This window comes from Lineus longissimus, chromosome 3, assembly GCF_910592395.1.
Source record: "Lineus longissimus chromosome 3, tnLinLong1.2, whole genome shotgun sequence".
In the NCBI taxonomy this organism is placed as follows: domain Eukaryota; kingdom Metazoa; phylum Nemertea; class Pilidiophora; order Heteronemertea; family Lineidae; genus Lineus; species Lineus longissimus.
This window is the reverse complement of record NC_088310.1, coordinates 14,352,011-14,376,597: the sequence shown is the minus strand read 5'-3', so window position 1 is coordinate 14,376,597 and position 24,587 is coordinate 14,352,011. Positions and strand designations below refer to the sequence as shown.

At 39.6% G+C, this 24,587-nt stretch overlaps 1 protein-coding gene across 3 annotated transcripts in view; it reads left to right on the top strand.

Moving 5' to 3' along the window:
- The window catches only part of LOC135485750 (E3 ubiquitin-protein ligase UBR2-like), a 650,469-nt gene that overhangs the window by 400,333 nt on the left and 225,549 nt on the right, over positions 1 to 24,587 (top strand). For all 3 annotated transcript variants that reach the window (XM_064768146.1, XM_064768147.1, XM_064768145.1), the window contains 3 exons: positions 5,031 to 5,077; positions 17,108 to 17,210; positions 20,488 to 20,785. In XM_064768146.1, the coding sequence (XP_064624216.1) occupies positions 5,031 to 5,077; positions 17,108 to 17,210; positions 20,488 to 20,785 (448 nt within the window). The remainder of the gene's footprint in view (positions 1 to 5,030; positions 5,078 to 17,107; positions 17,211 to 20,487; positions 20,786 to 24,587) is intronic.

Below are 24,587 nucleotides of genomic sequence, written 5' to 3'. Positions count from 1 at the left end.
CCAGACTTGCGAAGACAACCTCCAACCCTCAGCAAGCCCTGATTGTCCTCAAAGGGAACCAGATCTTTGCAATGAGTTTCCCAATCAGTGCAGCTGCAGATGGCAGTGATCTTTGTTGATGTTCACCTGCCCCGCTAGTTTCCTCCTTCGCATCAGAAAGGACTTGCGAACACAAGTAGAAACGCAAAAGCGTTAACCTCGTTTTCCCATAGTGTTCCTTGATAGTGAGATGAGAATCTACATCGTTATGTTGAAAATCTTTCAAACTGAATTTAAACTTTCCAAGTTCACCCTTGCTCGATACTCCATCAGGAAAAAACAGAGCCTTTGCGACAATCAGCAAGTCCTCAGCTTTGAAGTCCATATCTACATTGAGTGACCGCGTCCCCCCGCCCTAGTTAGTGCGCACTTGTTTGTACTCGAGCGTGCCCTCTGCTTGCTCCGTCACCATAAGCCAACCAAGTTCGATCCGCCTTGTCTGTATCCTGGATGTAGCGGAACACTGATTCTTGTCATCTTCCATGTCGTCATCCAAATTGTTCAGATTCGTCTTCGACCGAATGCGCCGTTTAAGCCTAGCAAGCAATGACGATTTTCTTTTTTGCTGGTGTGTTTCTCTCTGCCCTGCCGTTGTGAACAAATGTTCCTCAAGGCCAATCTGTCACCATATCGTGTTACGTACTTGGAGAGTTGGTCCTCACTCATCAGTGGAACGACATGCTCGTCAATCTGCAAAACACAGCGATGCAATCCATAAAACATTTTTGTGTAACTTTGAATTGGGAACAATGAGACTAACATTGATCCATTGTCCATGACTTTGGTTAGACTCTGAACCCAGTCTCTTTTGGACTGCGGCATCTCTCATCGTCATCCCCGAGACTGGGAAATTGTATAGGATTGACTGCAGTATAGCCAAACGACAACCACAACGATGCCTCGGCACTTTGCCAACCAATCAGATGTTATCACAGTTTTCCGCCCCGTCAGTGGACTTGACATAAATTTATGCATCATGCAATAGACAGTATGACACCAGTTGCTGTTGAAAGCGACAGATCAAATGATACTTACGCCATCATCTCTTAGCCGCTCGAAGGTTTCTTTATCTAGTCCTCTACTCGCAAGAAATTCCTTTACATCATCCATCGTGCGACTTTTGCACCTGCAGTTAAAGAAAGTGACAGTTCTGAATGTATGGAATGTGGGCAATTAAATGATGTGTAACGAAGTTTCGCCGGTTCTTCTTACCAGGCTGGTAGTTAGTTCAAAACTTGGCAATGGCAATAGCAATAGCAATGTACCAAAAGAATCTCAAATATGGAAGTCGGATAAGCTGCAGTCCATCTTCGAGACATCCATCAGGGCACTACAGGTAATTTCACGATTTAAGATAAATTGATGGATTCTACCATGTACCCTACAGCAACGAACTAGTAGCGATGTGCAACCCCAAGCAGCTCCTGCATGTGGGATGAGAAAACATGGAGCAGCTCATGTTGGACTCATGATAAAATCAGGGAAACCTCAGTGAGAGCTTTTCACATTTCTCTAAGGCTCTACAGTAATAACATAGTACACTGTAGCAATGCATCCTGAGAAAATCAGATAGCATTACTTCCCTTCCTTGATTTACGTAGTGTCTTAGGGATGCGGCACAGCTCCTACAGTATTTTTCATCATTTTCCGGCATTTAGGACGTGGCTCTCATGGGACAAGTGAGTCCTGCTCAACAGTACTGCATAGTATTGTATTGTAGATATGGGGCAGCTTCCTAGATAATGACTCATCAGTATTGTAGGCGGACTCCGTCCAGAAATTATGGAACGTCCCTTGTCAAATCAATTGAAACTCAAGGATACTCAATACATACTTTAAGTACACTACTCAAAGTCTGTCAACATGAATTGTTTATGAACAAAATATATGACGAGACGTGGGGACAGCACACTGGAGCACCCTGTTAGCACAGACATGAGGAGGTTACACATAAATGTTTTAAATTGTTTATTAATTCAAATCATCAAATTCAACAAAATAAATCCCAGGAGTGACGTCATTTCAATTGTGTTAATGATCCAAAGAATAATGATGAATTGTCACCATCAATAAACCCCTGTTTTATAGCATTTGATATACTAAGTAACACATTGTCATTGCCTAATGCCAATCGCCAAATGCCACATGCCAGGTATTGAACTAACCCTTCGTTGACAATTACGGGCTTAGTTGACAATTACGGGCTTAGTTGATTGGGCATACAATTCACATGAAGCTCAGGCAGGCGCCAAATATGTTGACCAAACACTCGTCAAGTTCGGTAGTTCAGAGGACGGGTAGGACGGGTAGGCCTATAGGCCTACAACCAAGTGGCGGTCGGCAACAGCGTAGGGAGTTAGGGAGTTAAGCGGGCAACAGGCCTCGTCCCAAATAAATGATTAGGGCATCACATAGGTGAAAGAATCACTTTAACAGCTCAACAGATTCTGTATCACTGTCAGTTGCATTCATTGATACCGAAGCCAGTACAGCTTCCAATGCATGCATTGTATATACATATATATATATATGGTTAACGCCCAGTTACACTGAGGCAACCGTAGCCTCAGACTACACCAGCATGTTAACCTCTATACGTGGTTGGCCTATACAATATCTGAGCTCTGATGATTGCATGACTCTCCATGATAGCATTTGGACCCAACTACGGCCTGCAAAATGTAGAGAAGAGATTCAGATGAGTGAAATAATTGCCTGAATTATGAACTCTTACAACTCAAGCGCAGCAACACATGTCGTTGTAAACACGGCTGTGATTGGATAAAAAAAGTCGCAGTGCGAGTTTGCAAAGTCGCAGTGCGTGTTTGAAAAGTCGCAGTGCGAGTTTGAAAAGTCGCAGTGTGTGTTTGAAAAATCGCAGTACGAGTTTAAAAAGTCGCATTGCGAGTTTAAAAAGTAGCATTGCGAGTTTAAAAAGTCGCAGTGCGTGTTTAAAAAGTCGCAGTGCGAGTTTATTATTTTTTTCACAATGTCCCCTCGCCGCCGTAGAAAAGTCAGAAGAAAAGGGAGTAAATTTAATTGGTTTACAAAACGACTTGAAAGAGTCACTCTAAATATTGCCCGACAGGAGGTGGCGTGTAGTATGCCTAAAATTTAAGTATTACAGAAGGTGCCTCGGCACAAGATGTCACAAGAGGTGTTGACACATCCTCGACGACATCTATCATCTCGCTACGAAGTATGATTTAAAATAATACCATTATTGGTGCGAAACTTGCTTTTTTGGCTCACCGTAGGGGAGTCTGTACAAAACAGCCATGTCCGGCGTCGTGGCCTGTATTCTGTTTGAAAAACTGTCCTACATTTCTTAACCGCTATGGCTATGAACTTTAAACTTTGTACACGGCGCCCCCAAGGTCAGGTGACCTCTGACACTGAATTTTGATTTTGACTCTGACTTGGCCACTAGGAGCCAGAAATGAAAACCTTATAAGTGATGAATGATACATCACATATCATATGGGTTTTTGATTTAACATAATTTTCAAGGTGACAGAGGTCAAATGGCATGTATCGACTATTTTAGTGTAACAATGGCACCTTTCTTAACCGCTATAGCTAACAACTATAAACTGAATTGATTGTTGATTTGACCTGTATAGAATACATGTAGCATGTTTCTTAAAGGAAACCTGTAACGGAATGCTCATTTGTTCAATAATCGGCTTTGACAGACATTGAGCAGTTCAGTTCTTCTTCATCAGTTTCAACCTTAAGGATAGCTCTTTCAATTTCCATTGATAGTTATAAACATATATATCTATAACAGGTAACTTTTTACGCATAATATACAACTGCATTAAGGTGGTTCATCACTGCAAGTTTATCATAATTCGAAATAAAACAGTTTAAATTTTGTCATAATATGATTGATTGTTTAGAAACATGCCATGTTTTCAATTTTCTCGAACATCTTTACAAACAGCGTTATATTTCTGAATTAATAACCAAACGGAAATTCTTAAATGTCTACCTGAGAATGCTAATTGAGTACATTTTGTACAGTTATTTATTGATTCCCATGAATTTGCACAGTCATCACAATGAATAACATTTGAAAGTCTTGACTTTTAAATTCATTAATAGCATTCTCAAGACAATAAGTTATATTTTCAGCAACAATATTTTCTGGATAACCATGTGTACCTTCAAATCTGCAGGGTCTGATTTGATATGTTTCATCCATATTGTTATTTTTGTATAAAATTTGTTTTCTAGTAAATCCAGTATGAAATATGATTTTTCCACCATCTGTCATGCCAAAAACAAGAATGTTGTACGGTAATTCACACCATTCAAAAATCATTGTTTATTAAATGTTTAATGTTTGATGTATGATGTGTGTCAGTCTTCTTTTATCCTGAATGCCTACTAGACCATCTGCCACCACAGAAAAGCGAGCCTGTCATATTGTTTCAGTCGATCTTTTCAAGGTTTTTGATTTGACCTACTTTCGAGGTCACAGAGGGAGGCATTGCGTAAATTGGTTGCTAGGGTGTAACTATGGGACTGCTAGGGTTGTGGTGTTGAAACTATGAATGTATGAACCTCTAGATCGGATGGCTTCTGACAACTAATTCCAATCTGATTTGCTCTCGAAATGGCCACTAGGGGGCTAAAACTGAAAATGCAAAAGATGCCATGAGTCCTAATCTAATGACTGTATCATTTCAATGCTTTTTTTGGCCTAGCTGATTTTGGAGAGTATAGTTGTCAGCATTATAAAGCAGTGGAATATGGTGATCACTTCAGGTATTATCCTCCGATCTAGTAAATGACACCAATAAGTCTAATCTAATGCTCACAATCTCAGAGGTGATTTTCTCACAAAAAGAGCCCCTCTCTTTTGTTGTCCAATCGAACAAATATATTGGGCATCACTAATTTTGGAATGTTTTATTTCGCTTTCGTGGTCATGTACATAAAAAAATCATGTCTTATATTACTTTCTGTTTTGTTTCCCTTTTCAGGATGAAGTTGCATTTGATTCTGTAATTGGGGATGTTGCAGAATTCAAGTAAGTTTATTATGTTTGAGTGAGACTCTGCACATACCTGGGCTGAGTTGTTCAAAACAACATTAGTTTTAACAGAAGCATTAAGTCTTAACGTGAAAATTTCAATGGGATTAACTGAAAGAGATAACGTCCTTATGGATACTTAACATAACCATTAGGGTTAACGTGACTTTTGTGCTTTTGAACAACCGGACCCTGGGAACCTGTACATCTCAAAGAAGGAGTCAAATTGTATATTTGTGCTATTGTTTCATTGGTTGGCTGATGCTATTTCCTAAATTGTTTGCTATTGAAAATATTTGTCTTCATATCTGACTAGCTGAAAAAACTATGATGTCAAATTCCCACACGGAAAATGTCAACAGAAATATTATTCAGCCTGCTCAAAGGAGTTGAGCTCGGGAAGTATATCATTGATTGATGTCCATGTTGGCGTCCATGTCTCACCTAACATAATGCTTGAAACAATTTGAACTCGACCTACTTTTCAACTCATAGAGGTCAGTGTTGCCTACCTTTCTGGTGTAGGTCAAGGTCATAAAATTATATGTAGGTCATATCACAAGGAACATTCACTGTATGATCCTTGGATGGATGTCATTGATTAATCTGATGAAGTTTAATGAAGTGGTCAAATGAATTTGACCTTGCCCTATTTCCCTGTTCACAGAGGTAAAATTTATCTGTAAATGTCCATTCACATGACCGCGATGGATAACCGTTGTGGTTTAGCGACCAAATGTACGGTTCAACAAATTGCCGCTTATGCAATCTAGCAGACAACGTGAGTTGAATGTCAGCTAATGAAATAAAATATGGAAGAGATGAATAAATGTTGGCGTTGTAGCGGCCTGGGAAATTGCTAGATACAATTTACTATGTCCTTCAGATCATATCGTGATAGTTTTTGTCATTTATAAGGTTATTTATTTACAATTTTAAACAAATTTAGTAGGGTACCATGTAATCGCTGTCTTGTCAACAGTAGGCCGTCACATTCCCTTCGAAGCTATAGAGTAAACCTCTGGGTATGTGTTCCGTAGTATTTCATTCGAAATTCTGCCCTTTTCTTAATTTTTTTAGTGATTTTGACAGATTTCTGCAATGACCATACATGATTAGCCAATCCTCGAGTATGGTTCAGCGACTTCACCTTGTAGGTTTAACAAACACAATCTGTATGTCGAAATTCCGACGTATACTGTAGCACTCCATGCACGGAACAGCATGGTGATCCCAGTTCTTCTTGTCTCCATGAACATCCTATAAATAAACGTGGTAAAATTGGTGGTAAAGTTTCGTTTTAGATTGGGAATTATGACTGTCTGGGCCATATTTAGACATATTTCGAGTGAAATGCTATAAAGAATTTTTAATTGTTGGACCATACAACCCATACACTTTCAGTGTGTTATATTTCTAAATCAGTGTACAATACTATTGCTAAACACTGTACACTTGCATGAAGATATTTTACCCTGTATCTCAGCAATGCAGAATGCATATTACTTCCTACTTCATCAGTCTTTACTCTTGACATTGCAGTACAAGATAGCCCTGCAAGAATGGTGTCAATTTATGAGGCTTTGCCATGAAATAATGTCTTTGAACATCATAACATTTTCACCTTTCAACGTGAATATTAGTTTCGTTTCTCGAAGTTACATCCGCATGGGCATACTGATGTAAACTACATTGATCGATGATGCATGCATAAAAAGCAGAACTGGATTAAACCACAGGAACTTACTGAAAATGAAAAAAAATATGTGCTACCTGGAAGATCATGGCAAAACGGAAGTTCGTTGAACCGTACATAGTAGTTGCTAAACCACTACGGTTATCCACTGTGATGCAGGCTTTCAAATACTTATTCCTTCCATGATATGCATTCAACCAACGACATTTGTGACAATATGCTGAAAACCGCATAAACAACAGCTACCACAATTTTGGAGATCTTGTCGAGAATCAGGCCTTCCTGTTTGCTGAGCTGGCCTGTCCTGAGAAATTTATTCTATAAAAAGGTTGTTTTTTGAGTCTTTTAACAAAATGTTGTTCATCTGGTAAATAGGTTCTTTAAGCATGAGAACATTTCAAAAATGTGTAATTTAGGGTAATATTTTTCTCTCATTAGAAACTGAAAATCAGCACGATTTGACCTACATCCAGTGTTCAAGATGACCTTGTATGAAGAGGCTTATCTCGCTTACTGGCTGAAGAATTGAGTGTAATTTTGGTCTATGACGTAGCTCAAATTATAAGATTCCACAAAAAATTATGAATTAGTTCAATTTTAGCCACCAGGGGGTGTTATTGGCCCCAGAAAGTTTAGAATTAATTAAAAAGCCCGGGCTTTGATGGCATAGCTGCGCAGTTGTACTCTGCTCACACATCAGTGTCTTCCGATTTCGACCCTTCCCACTTTGCCCCTAAATTATTCCCATTTCGCCCCTTTTTCATGTCGCCCCGTTCCCAGTTCACCCCTTTCCCACTTCCCCATTCCCATTTCGCCCCTTTTTATGCCCCCGCCAATGCGTAAAGCATTGCTCAGGCATTATGTTTTACTGATGTCTGTCAGGCGTCAGGCGTCTGCAAACTCTTTGTTTCCGCTCATTTTAAGTTGAATGCTTTTAGCGATAACCACAAAAATTTTTTGGTGGGTTGACCTTTACTAAAGGAAGGTTCCTTTCGAAAATGGGCTCGTATTGATTCTCACTATGGCGGCGTGCTTGAAATTGGTTTTCGTCAATTTTGAGGAGAACTTTTTGGTATGTACGTTGGGGGTGACTAGAGAAAGGTTCCTAATGGCACACTTGAAAAAGCGCTCATTGGACAACATAGGGAATCACCAGAAATGACATCATCGCTGATCTAAATAAAAAATAGATGGGTTCCCGATCGACTCACTAGGGATACGCAGTAGAGCACAATGTCATGAAAAACGACCCTTAGTAAATTCAAATCACCTGCAGGACAGGTCAATTTCTTTCAATAAAGTTAATTTTGTTGACTCCTGTAATCTCTACCTCATTAAAAAAAAAGACAGTGGTGTTAGTCCCAAACTGGTCATTTCTATTTATTTTGACATCTGTTATCAGGATACCTCTCAATTACAGACAGCATTTTGTATCCTTGTGCTGTACAACCCAGCCTGGACATACTACAGTTGTCCATGGAGAAGTCACATCCTCTCTGACACTTCTTGTCTGCAAAGCTACCGACATAACATACTGAACTGGGGATATCTTCTTTTGCCTCCTGTAATATTTACATTCCATGGATGATTAGTTCAGTCATATCTCATCCAGCTGGCAGCTCTGCATTGTAAATTTTAGTGGTATAACGTCTTCTCTTGACCTTCAAACAGTAGTATAAAGCTGATATTTACTACTTTACACCCTCAGTCATGTGTTATTAGGTCATCCAGCTGAGCGCCAGGCCCTTGGGCCTCTTGTTTGTCGTTGCCGTTTGTTTCACACGGTTTTGATGTTTAAATCAAATATATAAAAGTCAATCTGAGGTCTGTCTCACTTATCAGTCATACTCGTTTTCAATTTTTAGTTTGTCAGCTTAGCTGGTAGAATTAATGTTCAAATTCTGTATGTCTGTCTATCCATAAGATAAAATTCTTGAAAATCTATTTTATTGAGAAAAAGTTCAAAATTTTAACAGGAGAGGGCGCTACCTGCCTTTTAATTATTTCTGCCGATTCAAATTCCCGCCCGATGACGTCAGCCATCAATGAAGTCTCCTAATTGCCAGTTCTCCAAACATGGCAGCTACACAACAAAAGCAGTAGCTCCAGGAATTATCACTGTTCACTTCAGCTTCGTAATCGATTGTACCCCCACTTTATTGTGTTTTGTGTGGTGTTCCTATTCAATCAACGATGTAAGGCCTTATTATGTTGGTTTTAATTGAGAAGGTGCATTATAAGCGGCGTACGAAATACCGAAGCGGAGACAAAATGGCGGCATGTTGTTTACGCCATGTGCAATAATCTTGAAGCTCAATGACACTCAAGTACCCAATTTTCTGCTTAAAAAGTAGTCTGGTAGGCGATATTATCACCAGTTCATTTCAGTGGTAGTCATAAGGTCTTTAGGGACTACTTTCAGAAATTAGTTCTTGAAAATTTGGTCACATTTCTGTGAAAACGATATCGGAAGTGCATGCTCTGTTCGCGATGACATCGCCGATGTATTTTGAGGTGGAGAATTCCCACAGTATGTGCAGTGAATCGGCATGATTCTGTTCGCCTATTAAGTTTTAGTTCTACGATTCTTTCATGAGTAAAAAGTAGACATTCTGAGCAATACAATAATGTCACTCCTATAAAAATTGATTGGAAATTGAGGGAGCTACGGCATTCTGTTCGGCAACTTGCAGCGCTGAAAAAATACATTGCATACTGTACAATACAAAATGGCCTTATTATGTTGGTTTTAATTGAGAAGGTGCATTATAAGCGGCGTACGAAATACCGAAGCGGAGACAAAATGGCGGCATGTTGTTTACGCCATGTGCAATAATCTTGGAGCTCAATGACACTCAAGTACCCAATTTTCTGCTTAAAAAGTAGTCTGGTAGGCGATATTATCACCAGTTCGTTTCAGTGGTAGTCATAAGGTCTTTAGGGACTACTTTCAGAAATTAGTTCTTGAAAATTTCGTCACATTTCTGTGAAAACGATATCGGAAGTGCATGCTCTGTTCGCGATGACATCGCCGATGTATTTTGAGGTGGAGAATTCCCACAGTATGTGCAGTGAATCGGCATGATTCTGTTCGCCTATTAAGTTTTAGTTCTACGATTCTATCATGAGTAAAAAGTAGACATTCTAAGCAATACAATAATGTCACTCCTATAAAAATTGATTGGAAATTGAGGGAGCTACGGCATTCTGTTCGGCAACTGGCAGCGCTGAAAAAATACATTGCATACTGTACAATACCAAATGGCACATTTTAAAAAGCGCTCATTGGACAACGTAGGGAATCACCAGAAATGACGTCATCGCTGGTCTAAATAGAAAACTACGGTGGTGCAGTAGCGCACAAGAAAAGGTTTAGCATTAACTTCGTCATGCAAGCTTCAGCAACAAAACGATTTCTCATGAATGATTTATTTGATCATCATCAGCTTGTTTCCCCTGATAGATAAAAAAATGATTTACAATTTCCATCAATTGTGTATTGTCACATGTTATTTAACTGGCAAGGAGCCAAGCAGTTTTGAATATTCGCGGGAAAATACTTCGTACTTGTAAACGAGGCTATGACAATGAGTATGCTCATTCATGGCATAAACTTCATGTTTCGGTTAATATTTTCATACGATGATTTCACCCGAATTATGGTCAGGATTGAGGAATGAACAGTGGCATAATTATGTCAACCAAAAACATTGGTACCGTTGTGAACGCAAAAGGATATCAAATACCATGGAGCATGCCATTTTCATGCATAATGAACTAAACACCGGGAAGATATTAATGATATTAACTCAGCTGAGCGCCAGGCCCTTGGGCCTCTTGTTCTCTTATCAGAACCCAAAAATCAGGGCAATTTGACCTACATCAGCCTGCATGACGACTTGTTTAAAAAGGCTTATTTCACTTACTGGATAAAGAATAGTGTTCAATTTCGTCTAAAATTTAGCTAAAATTATAAAATTTCTGGGAAAAATATGCATTAGTTAAATATTTTCCGCCAGGGGGTGTTATTGGCCCCAGAAATTAAGAATTCTTTAAAAAGCCAACACTTTGATGTCATAATTTCGTAGTCATATTCTGCTCTCCTGTTTGAACTTGAAGCTGCATGTTGACTATTCTTGGCCCTAGAGCAACATTTCGTTCCTTACAATGCCTCTGGTGCTAGTAAGTTGCCACCATCTTGAGAAGGAGTACCGCGAATGTGGTAAAGGAAATAATTTTTTCGATTTGCAAAGAGGCTATCGCATCACCACGTAGCCCACGAAAATGATTACTGCCCTACACAGCATTTATAGTTCTCCATAAAATCACCTGCAGACACACCAAAAAGTGTCAGGTCCTATTTATATATCATATTTTGTTATTTGTTGATAAAATAAACCATTTTATGAAAGAAGCTGTCACTAATATATAATCTAATGTCTATAATTTTTAGCAGTAGCTGAGAATTATCAGCATAATAAGCATGCATTTAAAAAGTCACAACAGCACAAAACATATTAAAGTCTCCCTCTGATGGTCGTTTTTAGCTCAGCTGACAAGCTGAGCTATTCATATGAGTAAATGGTAGAATGAATGTCCGTCTGTCTGTCTGTCTGTCTGTGTGTCTGTCCGTCCGTTAAACAGGCACGTTTCAAAACTATGGCGGATAGGCGATAGATTTTCCCTATAAGCCATTTAGACCCTTCAGGACTCCTGAATAGACCAAGTGTGGGTCCGGAAGGATTAACAGTTTGGCCACCAGGGGGCAAAAAGCCTAAATCACAAAACAATTTTTTGGCGCTTTATTCAAGCAGATAGAAGCTTGAAATAAAGTTGAAAAGGACCGCATGCATGTAGGTCTTGAAACTACTAAGAGTAGTTTTGATTGATACTACCAGTTGGCGTTACTGAGCCAAAATCTGTGTTGACCTAGTTTAAGCTTGATTTGAATTTCCCGCTCTTGTATGACTCTGAAGGTTGTCGGTTCCAATCCCACTTCGGGTCAATTTTTTTTTTTTTTTAATTTTTACTTTTTTCACTTGTAAATACATTTTCTTTACTTTTTTGAATAATTTGGTGGGCGGCCATCTTGGTTTTTTTTTTCTATTTTAAAGCCTTTGCTGTATCCAGAGTGACATGAATTTTATGGTTGGTGTACAATAAGTCTCCTTTACATGATATCACACGGGCTTTCTATTTGACCTACTTTTCAAGGTCAGCCTGGCTCAGGCACTTAGATTTGACTAATAAGTGGCATATTTGTCACCATTTAAAAGTCTTTTTACTTTGGTATGTTTGCCTGATATATTGACAAAACTGAGGTTGAAAGAGATGTATCGGGTACTTTCCATCTTCATATATTTCAGCTGAGCGCCAGGCCCTTGGGCCTCTTGTTATTAAATGTTTTGATGCAACGTTCCTCAGAATTTCAAATATTGGGTCAAATGTTTTCTTATTGTGTTGCCTTTGTAATGGCGAGACAGATGTTGTATTTTTAGCTCACCTCTTAGCAGAGGTGAGCTTATCCCATACCGTGGCGTCCGTCGTCCGTCGTCGTCGTCGTCGTCGTCGTCGTCGTCGTCGTCCGTCGTCCGTTAGCAGGGCACGTTTCGTAACTGTTGGAGCTATTGAGTTGAAACTTGGTACACATGTACCCTTATGTAATGATACCTAGGAGACCAAGTTTCGGTCCGATTCGATTCATGGTTTGGCCACCAGGGGGCCAAACGTTAAAAGTGAAAATATGCAATATCTCCCTTAATAGTAGTCGGGAAATTTTGAAAAAAATATGGTAGGTACTTCTAGCAAAGGTGCATCATATATCCTCCGGGTTTTTTATTTGACCTCCTTTTCAAGGTCACAGAGGTCAAATGGTGTAAATTGGCCGTTAGGATGTAACGATGGCACGTTTCTAAACAGCAATGACTATTGATACCAAATTTGATACACATTTACCCCTTAGTCAGGTGATCTCAGGGACCAAAGTTTGGTCCAATATGATTCACCACTTGACCACCAGGGGGCAAAATCAAAAAACCTTAAAAATGTGATTATTCCTTAACTTCTTGCCCGATTGCCACCAATTTGATATCATGGGTACATCTAACCACCATACAGTATATGTCACACAGGTTTTTAATTTGACCTTCTTGTCAAGGTCACAGAGGTCAAATGGCATAAATTTGCCGTCAGGCCATAACTATGGCACGTTTCTTAACTCCAATGACTATTGATCACAAATTAAGTACACATGTACCCTTGGTCAGGTGATCTCAGGTACCGAAGTTTGGTGCGATCTGATTTGCCGTTTGGCCTCCAGGGAGGGGGCCAAATCCTAAATTCTTCAAAATGCCATTATTCCTAGTAATGACTTGCCCGATTGGCACCAATTTTATATCATAGGTACATCTAATTCTAACAACCATTCAATGTGTCACCCGGGTCTTCTTTGATTTGACCTACTTTTCAAGGTCACAGAGATCGAATGTACTGTAAATTGGCCATTTTGGGGAAATTGTAATTGCTTGGACCTACATCAAACCTAACACTACATGACACAATACCATGCTCTTTATCCATCTTTCCTCCACATGAGGTGAGCACAATGGCCCTGGCCATTTTTGCAGACCTAATATACTTGTGGTATCTCACCATTATTTTGGCAATTTTTGCGTGCCAGGTAGACTGATTCGATTTGAAGTGAGTTATAGTATATTATGCATATTTTCAAAGACAATTTAAGCAGCGTGTATTCCATGTTTTTCAGTATTTTGTATGGTTAAAAAGGCACAAGCATGTCATAAGGCATTTAGTTTTATTCATAGTCAAGTTGATTAAATATTTTTAGTGAGTTAGGAACGAAGTCTATAGATAAGGCTGAATTAGCCTCAGACTTGAGTAGAGTGATAATACTCGGAACTGTGTTCCAGTTTATTACCTTTACTAAGACCGCCCAATCCGAAATGGCCAGTCTTCCTTATTTCCTACTGTTTTTTTCTTCATCTCTCTCTCTCCGTTCCAATCTGTGGTTTCAGCAGGATAACTCAAGAACTAAACCACATATGACCGTGAAACTTTCAGGGATTGTTTATATGGTTGATGGCCAGAGGCGAATCAATTTTTTGCAGAAATGGATAAAAATCTGAAGTTTTTACTGTGAAATCTACTGTAGTCCAAACGTCAGCTCTTGCCGAAAAACTGCTGATGCAGGAGGATTTGCTCTTCCATTATTCGAGCGGCACCCCACCGATGATCACCACGATATACCATACTCCCAAGCTCTACTGGTGGAAAGGCAAACTATTGCTGAGATGACTCTTCTGTTTATTTAGCAGCACCCACTGCAATTTCGAAATCAGATAGCTACCTTAAATGTTGAATTGGGAATGATTGTCACCTGGCAAAGCAAGGATGCACCCATTATCCATTAAATCTTTGTTTCATATCAATAATAGTTGTTCATAAGTTATAGTAGATATCACCATTCCACTCCATTTGCTATAATCTTTGTATAAGCCTACACATGTTGTAAATAAGGACATTGTTTTATTAATTTTCGGCAGGAGGAAAGCGGATCGGCACATTCAGCGTAGTGTCAGTGCATTTTCGCGTCACTCAAAAAAATTACTCAATTGCTCGTCAAACTTTTGGCGCCTTTTCTTGGACACCCATGGGACTGGGCCCAGGTGTCCGCAATAGAGAGGTGTCCGCAATAGAGAGGTTATGCCAAATCGTCCGATAGGTGGATTTGAAGTTCCCGCCTTGCAGGTCTTGGTTTTCTCTGTGTCGACATCTAGCGTAGAAACTTTAAACCTCTTGGCTGATCGGTCTTTGCTTGTGATGTTGCGTTGAATGACGTGAGCTACTTTGGAACTCAGAGAGTGAATAATCTCTCTAGTAAAAGGTGCCCCTTTTATTGCAAAATCTCCTTGACATGTCATAATGTGTGAAAAAACACCATAATTTCTGTCCATCAGCCACCTTTGATTAATGAGTAATTTTTTCAAATTTCTCTACTAACGCATATTCGCCGCAACACTGACAAACCGCATGGATTTATGAGTGTCTGTTGACACAATAGGCCTATGTGATTAGTTGAAAAGATGAGTAAACAAATGCCGCGGCTTAATTAGGATACAAAAACACAATGCCATGGGGTAATTACGCTGATTAATTACGCAAATATCACACCTGTCGGGCTTACTTGACTCTCCAAGCGCACGTGGGAAACCATTGTTTTTTCCTATGGTCTGTAATTTGGAGGGAATTGGACCAAAAATTGGCTATCGCCCTGTCCGCAATTCGGAGTAGAGAGGTGTCCGCCGTACAGAGGTTTTTGTTATTGGAAATGACTTAGAAAAAAATCAGGACTGCCCAGACGTGTCCGTAAGGTAGAGGTGTCCGCCTGGCAGAGGTGTCCGCTAAGGGAGGTTCTACTGTATTTTTTAGTTCCAACGTGGCCTCGGAGAGCGCATGTCCAATTCCTGGTTCCAGTCGACGATCAGTGAATGACCAGCCGATGATAATGCATGTGTTGATCAGCTGTGTGCGCTATAGCAGCACCTGTTACTTTGATCTAAACCTGTATTAAAGCCTTGAATGATATCATCAATGATATCATTGACAGCAATGCACAGCTGACCGACCCTGGATGGACCGAATTAGGGGCCGCCTATCGGTAGACAGTTGCTTCGATGCCCTCTATTTCTGCGAGACTTGCAGATGACGTCATCACTGCCATATTGGAAGCAAACACACCGTCTGAAATAGGGCAGCAAAAGTAATACATGTAGTTGCCAAGAAGTTTTTGCTTTTTTGCACAATTTCTTTGGTCGTCATGAGCAGGGGGGTCACTTCCCCCAAACCGCTCTCTGCATCCGTGCCTTCATGCCATTGAATAAATTATTCATATTAACACTGAAAATGACTGCTCCGTCCTCCAGGTTTAGGAAACAGCAGTCATAAATCAGTGGTGTTTCAGTGTGGATTCAGTGTCCTGCGAAATATTTAAATTAACACAACTCCACTGCCAGCCCTGTGCATGATGCATTGTGGGAGTCATTTTCAGTGTCAAAAACAGTGGAAATCAGTCAGCCGAAATATTTAAATGGGCACTGCTTTTTACTGCCTTACCACTGATTTTGACTGTCTCACCACTGACCCTGACCTCTATTTTTGGTTGCTTTGGTAAAGCATGACTGAAAAACACTCCCTATTACTGCTTTCCACTGATTTCAACACAACCATAAAATATAAGGTAACATTGCAACCTGACTGAATCCTGTCTGACACCACACTGCTTTTCGGTAAGGGAAGCGTGGATGTAAAAGAGGTGACTCTTGTGTATCACAACATCAATAGTTTTTTTAATATGCAACATGTTATGTAAGAGCTTTGGCTATAAGAAGTAAACAATCAGACAAATGCACAAAAAAGTATGAATTTTCCACATTTATAGAGCATTGATATACTCGGGTTTCGCACCCCTAATGTCCACTGCAGTATTTATATATAAAACCAGTGTATGTGTTCATTTTAGTAGGCCCACGACGGAAGTAAGTTTCTTGATTAATTTACCTGCAGCATCATTGGCAATAGTGGCTTGAAGAGAAGGCCTAAAATTGCCCCCATTATGGGCCTAGGAATGTGCACTATGTAAAGATCTGGCTAGACGTTAGAAGTGAGAAACTAGAGTATTTGAAACTTGGTTCAGGTGACCAGTATTGAGCGAAGAGGATATTGTACACGGCGTTTGATGTCATTATTAAAAGTAAATTTTTTTGAGACACTTTTTTGACCAAGGTACCCTCAGGGTAGTTGTAGCCCATTGTTTCGGGGTATTTGTAGCCCCTATAAATAGCTCTATATATCCTTCATAAATCATGAAGATGCTAGTTTTCATCATTCTTATACTTGAATTATATTATTTGATCATAAATCTATCCGATTTCAGATACAATGTTGACTCTTTATGTACCAACAATGATACATTTGAGGTTTCTTTGAACACTAATCTCAACTTCACCACATACACATTCTCAACGACAAATACCTTCACCATCACACGCATACGCACACACACCATTACAACACACTCATCATAAAATTATCCACCTCTACAATCCTGCATATCAAAAGCAGGGAGATTTGTGATGGGCTTGCCATCGTCATTGCTCTAGTTTTGTTGACTGCTACCCAATTGTAATAGGAGAATCAACATGTTCTTCTGATAAAATAACTTGTGTATAGTCATGAAATGTCAAGGTAATGTGTTTTGATACTATCTCGTAAAAAAATAATTCCTCGCTATTATACCTTTTCTATTCTTTTAGAAAGCCTACGGGATCTGGCAAGGGTGTTTTTGTGTTGAAGGATGAGTACTACACCGAGTATAATCCATACTTCTACCATTACTCTCGCTCAGATCAAACAAAGGTAAATTCTACAGGGACCATGTCCATACTTCTACCATTACTCTTGTTCAAGTCACAGTAAGGTACATAAATATTACAGGGACCACAGCCAGGTCCACAGGTAAGTATTTATTTGGCACCTTACCGATAGGAACCAGCCAGAAACCAATGATCGCTTCGTGTATTGTACCTCAAATCTATGGCTGCTATGACCTAGATGTTGCAGCACAGGAACCAAAATATATTACGTTATGGACTTAGGTCTTTCAGAGTACTAACTGATGATCATTGACGGATCACCTGACATGACAACATGAACCGAGGACGATACAAACTGGGCACCAATGATGCGATGCCGGGCGGGTGAGGTGAACATTTATTTCATTCAGGGCCTACATTGTACCTATGTGACTCGCAGCAGTGAACCATTTGCCGGTACTATTATAATGCATTATCTACATGCAGGCTGGTCTTATTGTTTTAGCTAAATTACAAGAAAATGATACATATTGTTTCAAATTGAGCTGGGCCCTTTATTTCATAGACATGTGGGGCATATATAATGGATCAGTTCCTGCCAGTTTATTTGAGCTTCATCAGCAGCCCTAACCCTGCCTCTGCCCCTGTTAGCATTGCCACCTCTCCTCCTGCTCCTGGGGGGTTGGGTCTGGTCATCATCATCACTATCAGAACTCATATCAGCATGAACTACAGCTAGAAGCTCTAGGTCTACATTTACATTGTCATCATGTTCATTTTCACTATCCGAATCGTCCTCGCTATTATTGTCAGCTTCTGGCTCAGAATACTCAGCCATTAGGTTGACTTCATCAACCACATCATCTCAAGCAAATCTCCTACCTCTCCTTCCTGCCATTCTGTCTCAAAAATTGGTCAAAAACAACTTGTTCTTGACCAAAATTGAAAATTTCTTCATCAATGTAGCATGCAATGCACTTATCTAACGATAGATGGAACTGGTGCATCGATGCATCCAGTTATTATAAAATACAGACCGGAGAAATGATAGAGGGTGGCTCAGCTAAAGGTTAACAACCCGGAAGATAATTATCCAAAGCTCCCAACAACATCAAAATCACATGCGCAATTTCTGTATAAGCAAACTTGCAAACTAAACCTGCCATCTACCCACCAATGGTGACCTAAGGAAAAATCACATGCATCCTTGCATCCAGTTCAATCAAGAATCTTTTCCCTACGCTATTCACCACGCTATAATTTGATTTGACCTGGAATCTGGTTGAACCACCTCCGCCCGTTTTGAATTAAAATCAGGCGGTTTCAGAATGGAGTCAGTCGGTTCAAATTTCAACATCTTGCGAACTCATCAAAGACTCGCTGCTAAAAATCAGGCATTAAAGACTCTGCTAAAAATCACCCATCAAAGACTCTCTCAAAATAGATATCTGAGATAAAATAATTTTCTTGACAAAAAAGAAATGAAAACCGCAAGGTGGAAAGATTGTGCTGGTTACTCTAGTATGTTCCTTATGGACAGAGACTGGAGAGCCTATGGAACTAATCAATATGCAGATTAACACCTGTTTCTTATCATTATGATTATGATGCGTACATTGCCCCTTTTTTTTGGTAGTTTGTCTTGAAGTGAAGTGTACCAAGGTGTTCATCATTTTAAATATGTTGCGGTTTTTTAACTTTGTGTTTTATCATTAGTGGAGTTTATCTTCAAAGTTCACTCATATTTTGCTGGAAACAATGTATGCAAGTATTGATTTGTGTTGTGTCCTCACATTTCGTTTGGACGGGTGGGGCGGCAAGGACTACTGGCCTGGTTGAACTAGAGGATCTTTTTCGATTATTTTGGATGGGCTGTTTTGAAAAGATACCGGCAGGGGATTAGATTGGGGATCTTTTTCAAAACGGTAAGATAAGGGGCCTTTTTTTATTCAGTCACCCGTCCTTTTCATCTGTAGTTTTTCCCACAAATGTCGTCAGTCATTCTTTTTGGCTGAACGGAACCGGCGATACACAGACTGAAGAAAATCAATGCATGAACTGATAAAATCAGATCTACGACAGAACAATTATGAGGACATGAACCGCTGTTCGGTCTGTGTGTCGTACTCTACATAATAGCGATATGGACTTGTTTTCGATAATACTTTTATGGTAGGTACTCCAAGCAAGGATACATCACATGTCACACCCACTTTGATTTGACCTACATAGACTGACTCCTAAATAATGAAGGCCAAAATATCCTTGTGTCCTGAATCAAATAAATGTTTGCCCCGCCTGCTCGGCATCATGTCATTGGTGAGGATGCGACTATAATCTTTTTCCTGGTTCGTATCGGTTTGCATCATCATCGTGTCTGTTCAGGTCGCGTCGGTCAATGATCATTGGTCAGTACTCGAAATGATCTATGTCCGTAACATAATTCATTTCACTTCGTGTACTGCAAATCCTAGGTCATCGCGGCATTAGATTTGAGGTAAGAAATGCAAAATACATGAGGAAACTATCTGTTTCTGGCCTGTTCCTTATCGATCTGTAACTGCCAAAACCGATACATGCTTCTGGACCTAGCTGTATCTCAGGGATCAAAGTTCAGTTTGATTCTATTTACCACTTTGCCACCAGCGAGCCAAATTTGAAAACCTTAGAAATGTGATATTCAAATATCATGGGTACAAACCATGTGTTTATGCAACCGTGCATTTGAGTCTCTTTTGGGTCCCCTGGATAGACCATATGTATTCAGTTCCTTTACATTTTTCATTTATTCTTGGCACCCCAATAAGGAAGGTCAGTTGAGTTTTACAGACGTGATGTAATAGTAATTCTTCAGAAATTTTGTCTGGCCACAGGAGTCGTCTGTCACTCCAGCGAAATGTTTTGCAGGAGGGAGTGATCACTCCCATCTCCTGAATATTCATGCAACTAACTATTGAACCTAAGGCAACCTAGCAGTCGATAATTAAGTGTAAGTGTCGTAGGAGTTGGGAAATCACCAATTGGCCACTGATAGCCAACTGTGCTTACTTGTCGCCAGATATCCAATAAAAACATATCCCTTTAAGAATCCAATGTTCTAGTCAACAATGGGCTTCATTGAAGAAAAAAATGTATGTACTTCATTAGTAAACCCCTAACCTTAAAATTATTTTGGGTCCCTAAGTTAGATTCAAGACGAAATCAAACTTTGGACAAATATATCCGGTAGATAGCACTCTATGTCCAAGAAAGATGGGGACATTTACATCTACAACTGAGCATACTTTGTATAGGTATTAATTCAAATTGTATGTTTTTAGTCTGAAGAGCAGCAGAGGAAGAGGAAAAAGCTTGCGAATGAGGACCAGGCGTTGCCACCTCCAGTTCCACCACCTTTCATCACCTCCTTCAGTCCAGTCATCAATATTTTGACCTGTGATGTCATGATTTTCATCATGAAGCTCATCCTAATGAGAACGGCTGCTACACGGTCAAGGTCATGGTCTGAAAATCAGTTTGAGAAAGTGCTGCATTTGATTGGACTTGCTCTTCATGAAGATAAGAAATCCTATGATAAGGGAGAGGGAGCATTCTGCTTTATTGAGAAGGCAACAAGAGGTAGGTATCTATTAGTTACCATGCCACCCCAAGTGGCCACACTTGTCGTCTGACGAGGCTTGGCGCTACTAATGCCAAAACAAGGAGTAAATTATAAAAGATCCAACTTAATCCCTTTCTCAAGGAAAAAGCACAACAACAACAACAACACCTCACTAACACCGAAGTCCTCAGAAATATTCCCATGTATTTTCCTCATAATTCCAAAAACAGGGTATCTCTGTGATTGTCAGATTGACGGAACCACTGAATTAAGTTTGCCACAGAGAAACAGAGAAGACGAAATCCGCCAGAAAGATTCATTTCCTTGATATAACGATGGGATTCGCAGTTATATGCAGTGGTACTGTACTGAAAGAAGGTTTTGCGCTTTCATGTAGCAAATAGATTAAGCTTTTATTTTGATGTACCCAATAGATATAAATGCACATGTCGATGGGAGTCCACGCAGATTCCATACAACAGAGGCGGCTTTGAGTAGACCGCTTCTGTGTCCATGGGACTCCATATAAGCCTCTTTGGCTACATAGATAGGTTGCGGGTAATTCTACTTCACATTCATGCACAATATGATAATAAACATTTGGTCAGGAATAAGGACTGAGCTTATGAGCTAACAGTTTAGTACAGTACCCAGCATGCCAGCAGTTGAAATATACAGTTGGTCATGCCGGCCAGAGCCCTGTATTGGACATTCTGTACATTGCTGTTCTGTTTTTGTAAAAAAGTGACCCTAGGGCCGATCAATCCTCACCAAATTTTATATGTGTTAAGAAGAATCCTTAGTCAATTAATAAATTTTGTGCTCTTGTGATCCTGCCAAATATCAAAAAGAAGTTATTTCCTTATCAGAGGTACTACAGAGTGGCTCAAGAAAAATGTAACACTTACAAAATGGTTAATATATATTATAATTTTGGGATTTGCCTCAAACATAGATAATGATGTTCTTGAAGAGCAAGCTCTCTTGATTAATTTGACACCAGCAGATTCAAAATCCTTCCATGGTTTATTGTGCAGGACAGATTTTATTGACTCGTGTGGAGTCTGACTTGCGCCAACCTTTCAGTGGTTGAACAGGGCAAAGGACAGAGAGGAAGCAATCTTTAACACATTTAATTTCATTCCCATTTGAAGGTGATATTTAACAGATTCATTTTGTAATTTTCCTATTCATATTCAACTTTGAATAAATTGAAATGTTGAGAATGCTTCCTCTTTGTCCTGTTTAACCACTGAGAAGTTGGCACGAGTGATATTTCGCATGAGTCAATAAAATCTGTCCTGCGGCGTCAAATTAATTGGGAGAGCTTGCTCTTCAAGTACATATGTGTGTTTGAGGGTAAATGCCAAAATATTAAAGAAATTATCCATTTTATAATTGTAACATTTTTAGCTCAGCTGACTAAGTCACCCGAGCTTGTCAAATAAGTTGTTCAGTGGCGTCCGTCTGTCCATCCATCCATCCATCCATCCGTCCGTTAAACCCATGGTGCACATTTTGTAACCGTAAGACCTAGAGACTTCAGTTTTGCATTTCTGGATACTTCTGGTCAAACTCTACTTTCAAAACAAAATTTGTCGCCATTCGACCTACTTCCTGGGAGCGAGAGTGCATGAAGGAAACTGGCCTATATCGGCCTAGGAGCAGCAGAATGAGTCGAAATATGCTAAGATAAAATTCTTTAAAATCTATTTTATTGAGAAAAAGTTAAAAATTTTAACAGGAGAGGGCGCTACCTGCCTTTTAATTATTTCTGCCGATTCAAATTCCCGCCCGATGACGTCAGCCATCAATGAAGTCTCCTATTTGCCAGTTCTCAAAACATGGCAGCTACACAACAAAAGCAGTAGCTCCAGGAATAAATCACTGTTCACTTCAGCTTCGTAATCGATTGTACCCCCACTTTATTGTGTTTTGTGTGGTGTTCCTATTCAATCAACGATGTAAGGCCTTATTATGTTGGTTTTTAATTGAGAAGGTGCATTATAAGCGGCGTACGAAATACCGAAGCGGAGACAAAATGGCGCCATGTTGTTTACGCCATGTGCAATAATCTTGGAGCTCAATGACACTCAAGTACCCAATTTTCTGCTTAAAAAGTAGTCTGGTAGGCGATATTATCACTAGTTCGTTTCAGTGGTAGTCATAAGGTCTTTAGGGACTAAATTCAGAAATTAGTTCTTGAATATTTGGGGACATTTCTGTGAAAACGATATCGGAAGTGCATGCTCTGTTCGCGATGACATCGCCGATGTATTTTGAAGTGGAGAATTCCCACAGTATGTGCAGTGAATCGGCATGATTCTGTTCGCCTATTAAGTTTTAGTTCTACGATTCTTTCATGAGTAAAAAGTAGACATTCTCAGCAATACAATAATGTCACTCCCATAAAAATTGATTGGAAATTGAGGGAACTACGGCATTCTGTTCGGCAACTGGCAGCGCTGAAAAAATACATTGCATACTGTACAATACCAAATGGCACATTTTAAAAAGCGCTCATTGGACAACGTAGGGAATCACCAGAAATGACGTCATCGCTGGTCTAAATAGAAAACTACGGTGGCGCAGTAGAGCACAAGAAAAGGTTTAGCATTAACTTTGTCATGCAAGCTTCAGCAACAAAACGATTTCTCATGAATGATTTATTTGATCATCATCAGCTTGTTTCCCCTGATAGATAAAAAAATGATTTACAATTTCCATCAAAGTTTTCTATTTTGTGTATAGTCACATGTTATTTAACTGGCAAGGAGCCAAGCAGTTTTGAATATTCGCGGGAAAATACTTCGTACTTGTAAACGAGGCTATGACAATGAGTATCCTCATTCATGGCATAAACTTCATGTTTCGGTAAATATTTTCATACGATGATTTCACCCGAATTATGGTCAGGATTGAGGAATGAACAGTGGCATAATTATGTCAACCAAAAACATTGGTACCGTAGTGAACGCAAAAGGATATCAAATACCATGGAGCATGCCATTTTCATGCATAATGAACTAAACACCGGGAAGATATTAATGATATTAACTCAGCAGAGCGCCAGGCCCTTGGGCCTCTTGTTATTGAACCACTCTGTATACTAAGTTAGTAGCATTGTCTAATTTACCTATCCTTGTGTCTAGTTTACCATTGTTTGATATTCTATTGTCTATAATGACCATTGTCTAGATTACCGTTGCCCAATTTACTTTCATCTAAATTACTGTATACTTGAAGTGTCCCAAAATTTTATTTCACACCGGATGTCTAAGGATGAAGGTCGCCAAAACAAAAATGTGATATAAAGGTCACACAGCAATCCATAAGTCGCAGTTAGAGATATTTCATACAGAATCCAGAAACAAAGATCACTAAAAAAGCAGGAAAGCAAGATGGAGGTCGCACTATAATCCACATCCACATAGATATTTTAGATGTCCACTCCAGTATCCCTACTAACAAAGAACACTAAAAACAGAAAAGTGCCACAAAGGTCACACAATGTATAATCCATGTGTTATAAAAAGTCACCAAAACAACTCCAGAAAGTCGTCACAAATGTCACACGATAATCCATGTGTCACAATACCAGATATTTCATACAGTATCCTTACAAACAAAACTACATAAAGACAAGCCTATCGGCGTCAGGTTCGCAATGGTTGGTTAGGCTACAGGCCATTGAATCTGAGGTAATATCGAGGGGCCACAGGCCCGAATGAGGTCCAAAGGACAACACAACAGAGTAACTGCATTCTTCCCAAGGTCTCAAGCCCAAATGTCATGAAATTTTCCCCAAGTTTTCAGGAA